Source organism: Telopea speciosissima, chromosome 11 (assembly GCF_018873765.1).
Source record: "Telopea speciosissima isolate NSW1024214 ecotype Mountain lineage chromosome 11, Tspe_v1, whole genome shotgun sequence".
NCBI lineage: Eukaryota > Viridiplantae > Streptophyta > Magnoliopsida > Proteales > Proteaceae > Telopea > Telopea speciosissima.
The window spans coordinates 55,701,111-55,710,683 of record NC_057926.1 but is presented as its reverse complement, the minus strand read 5'-3'; the positions used below and the strand labels follow the sequence as shown (position 1 = coordinate 55,710,683).

The 9,573-nt window shown below is 36.2% G+C and overlaps 1 protein-coding gene across 1 annotated transcript; it reads right to left on the bottom strand.

Moving 5' to 3' along the window:
• On the bottom strand, positions 1-4,555 carry LOC122646759 (amino-acid permease BAT1 homolog). Its single transcript, XM_043840360.1, has 8 exons — positions 4,408-4,555; positions 3,982-4,242; positions 2,223-2,241; positions 1,865-2,084; positions 1,572-1,753; positions 791-1,080; positions 555-684; positions 1-350 (listed from the first exon to the last, which is right to left on the bottom strand). Exons 1-8 carry the CDS (start codon positions 4,530-4,532, stop codon positions 3-5), a joined length of 1,575 nt encoding a protein of 524 aa, XP_043696295.1. The 5' UTR covers positions 4,533-4,555; the 3' UTR covers positions 1-2.
• Between the last annotated feature and the right edge of the window lie 5,018 nt (positions 4,556-9,573).

Here is a 9,573-nt window from a genome sequence, read left to right as displayed (position 1 = left end):
TTTCAAATATCTATGTTGGTGATGGGACCTTTGAACCAATGCCGTGCACTGATAATCCAAGCTGAAACAGTGAGGATAAGGAGGCCGCCAACCGCAACAGGAGTGTAGTTGAGAGTGTCCTTTGTAACGGGATATGCTACAGGCAAAGAGAAAAGGACAGTGATTGTTGATACCCAAAGAACCGCAACCCAGCCCACAAGGATTCCATATCGGCCCAAGTTGAAGGGTCCTGGAATAAAACTTTTGCGGGCCAATGTCACCCTAAAGAAGATTGGTAGCGCATAGGCAATATAGAGTCCAATGGTTGCAATTGACACCATTGCTTGAAATGCCACTAAGCTTCTGAGAGACTGCATAAGATGCACACAGACGAAAATAATCAACAATATGGACAACAATCATTTTGAAGGATTAATTAATAACTGATTCACAGGGCAGGGGAAGCCATCAAAATGCAGAACAATTTAGTGGAATCACAACTGACTCCAAAAATTATAACTCTCAGTTCCCTCTCTCTCTCTCTCTCTCTCTTCATAAAGCATGAAATGTCATACCGGCAATGCCATGCAAAATGAGATACATGCAGAGAGCCAAACTGCATATAGTGGGACCTCTTGCTTGTTCACTTGATGCCACAATGATGAAAAGGGCATAGCTCCATCTCTTGAGAATGCATATGCCATCCTGAGATTTGACAACAGTGCTTAGCAGAGCTTATAAAGGAGTAATTGGAACTACTCAAAATAAACACTTCTCAGTTATTAGAAAACAGCTAAAAGGGAGCTTTTACCTGGAGTTACTTGTCATAGAACTCATGCCACAGAAAAATATGGCAACAGCAACCACTCCCAGGCATATAATTCCCCCAACTCCACTGCCATATCTACTCTTGAAGGCTTGGTAGAACACTTCCGCAATGGCATAACCACCGGCATCATTGTCACTGCTCAAAAGGTTAGGGATGTTTGTTACTGCAAATGTGATACCAAGTAGGTAAGCCCATCCAACAACAATGGATATGCCTATCGCACTTATTATTCCTTTCGGTCCATTCTTATCTGCATCCTTTGTCTCTTCGGACTGCAGAGAGACGAAAAGCAAAAAGCAAGTTTGGTTCAGCAATCTAATACCCAACATGAGAACATAATAAGACTAGAGCTCCCAGAAAGGCAATAATGGTCGATTAGTCTTACTGAACTAAATTATCAATTTTAGGTTGGTCTTAATAGTCAATCCAAGGAAGTCCTGAATAAAATCAGTGTGTGAGGCCTTTGTAATGTAAGAGGAAGTAATTTATATAGCTTCAACAATGAAGATCAGACAGATGTTGTGGTTTTAAACATTGATTGACAAACTCCAGGAAAAGGCAATGTCTTTATACATCAATTGATTTTAGCAAAATAACATAACAGCCCTTTTGGAATGGCTATGGTTGCAACTTGCAAGTAATACACTAACCATTATGTCTTAAAATGAATATCAAGATTCTTAGTTCAAGTTTAAGGAGTGTTTCCATTTTCTAAAGACAGTAAACTTATTCAAGAATGCAGTGCATAAAAAAGTAAACTAACCATATGTGCGGAGGCATCATAACCAGTTAGAGTGTACTGGCTCATCAGGAGTCCAATAACAAATATGTAAACTTTGCTGTTGATTCCTTGTCCATTATCCGTGTTGAAGTGAGTAAAAACAAAATTGGCACTAGCCTTCTCAGTTGCAACAGTTGGTATGAGAATCATGAGGACAAAAACACCTAGAAATAGCAAGAGAGGTTAAGAGGTCATAGAAGAAGGATAACACCCACTGACATCACCTGGACATTAAAAAGAATAAAAGCAAAAAACTGTTCAGGGATTTTTCATACCTAAGATATTCCATGCAGCAGCAAGTTGACCAAAAAAGGATAAAAATGATATAGAAAGGCTATTAATGATGGCATGAACAAGTAGAATTCCACCATGGATGGCAATAACTATATATTTAGAAGCCTGATATCCACCGCCATTTTTTCCCCCTGTGCTAAGTAGAAGAATCACTTGAATAAGTTGTGCCAGCGAGTAATCCACACTTGTTGTGACAGCCCACTGCAAACATTCCAGTATTTTAAAAGATTATTGCATCAACTTTAATTGTCTTAGGTAACATAACATCCAGAAGAATCATTGCCACCAAATAGGTATTGGAGATTTTGAGGTTCCAAATATATGTATTATCAGAATTACCTGACCAACAATGTTGAACCTGCACAAAGAAAAAAGGGGTAAATGAAAAGAAGTTCATTTGAAGAGCATCAGAAGATCTGACTGCAAAGGCACAGATAATTCATAACACAAATTCAAATTGAACAGATGGGAGATGCAAAACTCTGCCTCAAGAATCAGAAAGAAAATAAAAGGCGGAAAGGATTCTAGATCATATTGTTAAAGGTAAATCGCCTACTTATTAGCTGGTTTGCTATGTAAAGGACTTGAATCCAAGAGAACTTATTCCAATAGTATGATGGCTATGGGTGTTATGTGGTCTAATCTGAAAGTTGATAACTAGCTATGCTGTAAGCCTGTAATCACTGTCCTTGTGATCAAGGTAGGCTGCTAAGTAGAGTAAAATCTTCATAAATCTCTAAGAAATTTGAGAAAGGATAAACTTGATAAAGAATGAAGCATAATTACAAGGTAACTCACGATGGGAAATGATATCACAACGCACATGTAACATGATGGATGGTGTGGATCCCAGCCATGAAGTGGGCCCACTCCTACATTGGTATGAACTGGTATGGACCCAAGGGGATCCATGTTGTTGTCTTGTTGTCATATTATGTGCACAATTGGGCATATGTCCTCAAATCATGATTTATTGGATGCCAATGACAATGATTACTACTAGCAGTAGCTCTACTATTCGATGACGATGATGATGACTACTACTACTATTGGATGACGATGATGAATATTCTGATTTTTCTTAGAAACCTTTCAGAAGGGTGACAGAAATTTAAAGTTGATCAGCAGGGATGCTCAGCAAGCAGAAGGTTGAGCCATGCATTCCAATTATGATTCTAGAGGTTCTCAAATCTAATCTGTTCCCAAACCACAGCCTATGCACATGGCCTAAACCAGAGTTTTAGAGGTGACAATGATATGCAGCTTATGGTTGTTTCCAAAACACAATTCTTACTGAGAAGGTTCATGCAATAATTTGCATGTGCAGTAGCAACATCTACTTTCCATCACTCTGTATCTATCAACACCTACTACAACACATCCTATCTATCAGCACCTACTAAAACACATCCAATCCAAGTTTTTCCGATTGATATTTCCCACTTTTGGAACCAATTGGCAATGAAACAAGTAGTTTAACAGAAAATTCCCCTACAGTGAATATAGATATATAAAAAAATATAACGAAGTAATCAGTTCCAGATACTAGTTTTTTAAAACTTCAGCTTTTACTTTTTCCTCCCTGAATTCTTACAAAGCAGGGGACACGGTAGAAGGACCTTTTCACCATGAAATAGTTACTAACAATAGATAGTAAAATTGAAATGGATTGATGATAAAATCAGCCGTGCACTGAACAACAATATAGTGAGCCCTGTTTGCTCAGGAAGAAGTGCAAACCAATTCAATGAAAAATAGATTTAATAGGAAACCCTTTTTTCTCCAGGAAGAATCAGGGAAGACTCTGTCACCACCTCATCATGTATTTGAGTACAAAAAGGAAGATTGCAAACTCCTTTTGGGTTTTCTATTTTAAGTCCAAGAATCATGAAAGCTTGCATGCATACATGGGAAATCCCATCTGAATCGACAACAACACTCGAAAATCAAATTCTATCTATGCCCCTCATATTTTTAGATAGTCTATATCAGAATAAGGGAGATAAGCTGGAAATCAATGTCAGAATCATCATCAGTTCAGCTTGTTTCAAGTGAAGAAAGATATGAGAAGAGAGAAAGAGAAGCAGAGAAGAAGTACCAGCCAGTCAACCATGAGGCAAAGGGCGCCCAATCCTTGCCAGCAAGCTTGGCACTCCAATAGTAGAGACCACCTGAGGTTGGGTAAGAGGAGCATATCTCAGCCATCGACAACCCAACAGTCATGGTGAAGAGACCAGCAATCAACCATCCATAAGTCATAACAATAGGGCCACCATATGTAAGCCCAGTATTGTAAAGGGTGGTTATCCCTGTAAGCACCGATATAATCGAAAAGGAGAACGCAAAATTCGAAATCACCCTGAAAATCCGTACAAGACCCATGAACCATAATTACACCAAAAAACGAAATAGATAAAACTCCCAGGATTCATCCTCTCAGAATGAATTGGGTATCTATGAACAGAAGCAGAAGAGGATAATAAACACAAGTAGAAGCAAGAGAAGGGAAGTTTGAAGTGTTTACGAGAGATCACGCTTCAGCTCCTGCTTATAACCAAGTTGTTGCAGACGTGTAGTGCCTGTATCCAAATAAGCATCGCCATTGTGAACAAGAGAAGGGAAGACTCCTCCATCGCTTTTCTGAACCATCTGTAACAGTAAGAACCACTAAGCGAGATACGGATCCAATATTAATGTCTTCCCTTCAACGCCTCTCTCTCTCTCTCTCTCTCTGTGCTACACTTCTTTGCTATTTCGTCTGCTTCCTCTCCTAATAAAAAACACCTAGATTTTGTCACTAAATTCATATTTAAACACTTCTTATTTATCCCGTCGGGGTTTCTGCATCTCTAAATAATGGGTAGCCTGTCACTGGTCAAACAAAGCTTTTGAACTCCAGAGATGCATTTTCATACTTTTCTTTTCTTTATTTGGTAGAATGCATTTCATACGAAGCGTGGAACAGTGGAGGTGGCGCATTTGCGGCAAAGGCAATACCGCCAATAGCCCGACTACCATATTTAATTAGGTAAATTGCACAAGAGCCCCCTCAATTTTATGACAACTTCAGATACTTCCTTCACCTAGATATAATGCTCTAAACTTCCCATGTTGTTTTCCGTTTTCCGTCATTTTTTAGATGACACCGTTTTCCTTCACTCTTTTTTTTAGTTTTTGTTTTTTGTTTTTTGTTTTTAATTGGAGAGCTTTAATTGGGGATACAGGCCACATTCATGGAAGAAAAAAAATGCATTTGGTGTTTTTTTTAGGTGGAAAAAAAAATGCATTTGGTAACACACAATAAAAGCATGACAAATCTCAGGAGGTGTACAAGATGAGATTTTTATCTCCTGAGGTTCGTTGATCGGTATAATTGTACGGGTTCTTTTCATAGGGGGTTGAAATGACCATTCTACCCCCTAATTGAACACATTGTCCGGGTGAGGTCCACCCCTTTTTATTAGAGGCACTAGGGAATCATACTAGGGCAGGGGAACCGCAGGTGATAAAAATTCGTACAAGATGTGTATCAAAACCAAAAAAAAACCAGAAACATGTTTGTTATGCACAATAATTCTGTTTCTAGAACTTCAATAAATTTCCAAAAATGTCATTGAATACTCAAAAATTTGGTGGAGATGGTACTTGAAGTTGCATTAGAAGTGGTGTTTTATTTGAACATGAAATACTGATTTGCTCATCAAATTAACCATGTGCTTATTAAAGAACAACTCCTCCTCCCATTATTTCTTTCTTTTATTTCGGGGATAGAAAAGCTCCAAATTAGATTTTTTTTAAAATTTCTTAGTAGCTTTTTGTCCCGATTCATTCCCAGAACCAAAAAAATGTATCGATGTTAACAAATGGATTTCTAATTCTTTTTTTGTTCCCAAGAACAGAAAAATAGAGAAATAAAGAAAAAGAAGTATTATCATGCAAGCCCATAACCTTGCCAAAAATTGGCCTTTAAAATTCAAATTAGAACTTGTTTGTTTCGTTTTAAAATGTTTCATGTAAAAAATATTAGCAAAAGGTTCGGTGCATGGTCCTCTCGCCCCTCTCATAGCAGGGGTCAAAATGACATAAACCACCCATCCCCCCCCCTCTCATGCGACCATGCATGAAAACTTCTCACAATAATATTTTACATATATTATTTTTAAATCTCATTTTTTTAAATCCCAACCTCCCACAATAAGGGCAACATAGTGTTGCCGAGCATGCTCTGGGGCATCAATATGAGTAAGATTTTTTATTTCACAGAGGTTGGGAAGGCGACTTTATGCGCTCATGTGTCACATGACCCGACAATGCCCTTTTTTTCCTTAAAATAAATAGCAAAAAAATTCTATTTTATAAGAAATTTATTCTTTTCCACCTTTTTATATCGAAACAAATTGTGCCTTAAAAGGGGGGGGGGGGGGAAACACTTCCACAAAATTGTATTTATGTTGGTGTGTGAAAATGCTTAGTTAATAGCCCAAAGGTTTTATTTGAAATCTAAAGAAAGATGAGAGGAGGTGCTTAAAGTTGTCAGGAATTGAAAGGGTCAAAGTGTAATTTTTATTCTAATTGATTATTTTTAATTGGAAGCTTTGACTTTTAAAAGGAAATAATACTCAAATTGATAAGATGGGGACATCCTAATGACAGTTGGAGAGAGAAGAGGTTGGAATTATTGAATGCTAGCTATTAAACTAAATTAAAATAAGGATATAAAATCATGTGTGCAGCAATAAGAATATGAGTTAAGATGGGCATTTGTGTTCACCAAATAAATAATAATAAAATTTTGCAAAATATGAAATTGGAATCTGTATCTTTTGCAAAAAACAAGAATCACTACTTTTGTTTTTTTTTTTATTGATAAAGAATCAATACTTTTGTGGCTGTGGTGTGTACATCAAAAACAATGGAGAATTATGATTCACTACTTTTGTGAATGGAGAGTAAAATTTTCCAAAAAAAAAAACACTTTAATTTGGAAGTGTTGTTTAATTTACTAGTAGATCTTTCTGTTTCTGAACTTAATAAAGAAAAAAATATTTAGCTTTTCAAAGACGTGAGCACTCCTCACTTTCACCCTGATTAGATATGCTCTGGCCTTCTTCGAATAAATTACGAATAAATTAGATAATCTCCTATATTTCAGCCAATATTAATTTTTGTAGGTTTTGTTAAAATTAATATATAATTGCATAAGGATCGAAAAAGAAAAAACTATATATACTACATCATACACAGGTCCCACGGAATTTAGAGATTCTAATCTCCCTTTCCTAATTCTTTTTTAATAAAAAAACCTAAGTAAATCAAGTTACCATAGAATCTAACATGTATAAAATTTGGACACTAGCTGATCTGCCACATGATGGTTATGATCAAGGACACATCACTAGACCAGCTCCTTAATTTTTTTAACGGGATAATATGCACAGTCCCGTAAAACTTGCCCTCTCACATTCTCTTCCTTCCTCGACCAAGTGGGTTCCTTATATATAAATTGTGAGACACTTCTTCCTATGTGTCTATTGGTTTAGCATGGGAGATTGATAGTATACGAGGACAGTGGGTAGATTCTTTTCCATCTTAGAAGAAAACATTTAATGTTAAACAAACAAAAAATTGAAAAAAAAACAAAAAGAATTTTTTCATTGTGATGCCATGTGCAGTTTCGAACGAAGGAGGGGGTAATTAAAGAAGCTCCATCTAATCAGGGGGTATTTAGGACTTTTTATAAGAGAAATGCTATAGAATTTTGGGTGCAGACATACAGTTCGGTAAAATACTGGTGTCGTCGAAATCTTCTTGAACCCAAAATAAGATTATTATAGACACATACATGGATATACACAAAATATAAAAGAAAAATATCCTCACTTCTCAATGGTTCAATAAAGTGATAATCTCTAATAAGGGATTTTGTTATTGACACCCCTCAACGTGTTAAATAATTTGTAATTTTTTTATCATTATACAATTTTTTCCTAATAAGTGTAATAGTTTCATTATGCATGTTTACTTGAAAAATGTAAATAATAATGACATCTTTTGATAATGACATAATGATAAATCACTCTCAACTAATTTTTGAAAACCTTTTTATACTTATCTCTTAAAAATCTTTTGAGAATAAAACATGGGGTAATTAAAAGGTGTCCAATTCTCAACACACATATAGAACTGTCATTCATATACTCCCATTAAGTAATACATTTTCCAAGAAACTTATCTAATTCCAACTAATAAACTTGGAAAAAAGTTTCTCGTCACCAAGTGTACCTTGGAGGGCCAGTTTCATCATTAAACTCCCACCGTCTACTATATATATGGTTGAAAGTAATTTTCCTCAATCTAACACTCAAATGTCATGACTTAAGAGCTTCTCTTTTCACCAAGATGAAGGGAAATTTGATTCATAAACTATTATCTTTATTAGAGGGTGGGCCTCGGTGCAACAATAAGGTTTGTACATTAAGACTTAGTTAGTGGCCATGGGTTTCAAGTTGGGAAACAGTCTTTCTGTGAAGGGGGGTGGGGTAAGGTTGCATGTATATGAATATGACCTTCCCCAAACCTCGCAGTGACGGGAGCCTCAGACACTGAATACACTCTTTTAGTTATATTGAAGCTTTCAGATACTTGTATCTTTACCTAATATCATCAAGTACTGTGTTTTATATATTGGGTGTCTCTGGAAATAATAGAAAAAATCTACGATTTAATCTTTGTATTCTTATCCTGGAATCTTGCTAACCGTCTACGAAGATCCAGTATGGTTTTTCTATTACGACATAAAGCTGTCGTTGCAAGTTGAATTCAAACGCTAAAATCTAAATTAATTTCCCACGAAGCCGGGATGTTGGAAATGGTGATCACGACTTTCTCCTAAAATATCTGACATGTGCTACATTTTTGTGGTTTAACTTTAGGCTACGTTTATTGGTGGCTGTACTTATCCTGTACCTATGGTGTAAGAAATTTTTTTTCAAAATAAAATGTTTTATTATATTAGGTACACTATAGACACTATAGACACTAAGGGTCATGGTTTTAGTGCATGGTAATGGGTTGGATATTGATCACATGTAAAATCGATATGATATTGATACAGTACCAATATAGATCGATTGTCTCAGACAAATTCACATTTGATTTTTTTTTTAAAAATAGAATTTTTAACTGTTTTACCTCTTGTTGTCTTATATCACCGATATGATATCAAAATGGTGTCAAAATCGCCGACTAACAAAAGCATTACATATCACCTAAAGACTTCAACGTTGAGAAATTTTCAAACAAAAATGCATGGAGGCCAGTAGGCCACCGACAAGTGAGTTGGTGGTATGACAAAAATCATCTTCGGTTACACACGTGGGATTATGAGTTGAACCCTTAAAGTCTCTCTCTCTCTCTCTCTCTCTCATATGAGTCTAACTCCGTTATATGTATGTGCATATGGCACATATTTTGTAGAGTTTGGATCACCCGTCCTTACGTGTATGCTTAATGTACGGTTAAGTGATGATATGTGTTGTTTCATTTTCAGAAATGCCCTTTTATGTTGTTATTAAGAATATCTAGAGGGGTACTTACGAAAACAAAAGAAAACATGTCATCACGATATTGTATGATTTTAAAACTGGCTGATACCCAGTTTAATACCGTGATCTAATACCCTGCGTCATAT

What these genes read in the sequence shown, in the direction of transcription:
- LOC122646759 (XM_043840360.1), bottom strand. Translation starts at nt 4,532, where the DNA reads ATGGTTCAGAAAAGCGATGGAGGAGTCTTCCCTTCTCTTGTTCACAAT. An exon ending in TGCTGCATGGAATATCTTAG is followed by an intron (nt 1,754 to 1,864) that starts GTATGAAAAATC and finishes TGCTATTTCTAG; the next exon opens with GTGTTTTTGTCCTCATGATT. An exon ending in ATGATGCCTCCGCACATATG is followed by an intron (nt 1,081 to 1,571) that starts GTTAGTTTACTT and finishes GTCTCTCTGCAG; the next exon opens with TCCGAAGAGACAAAGGATGC.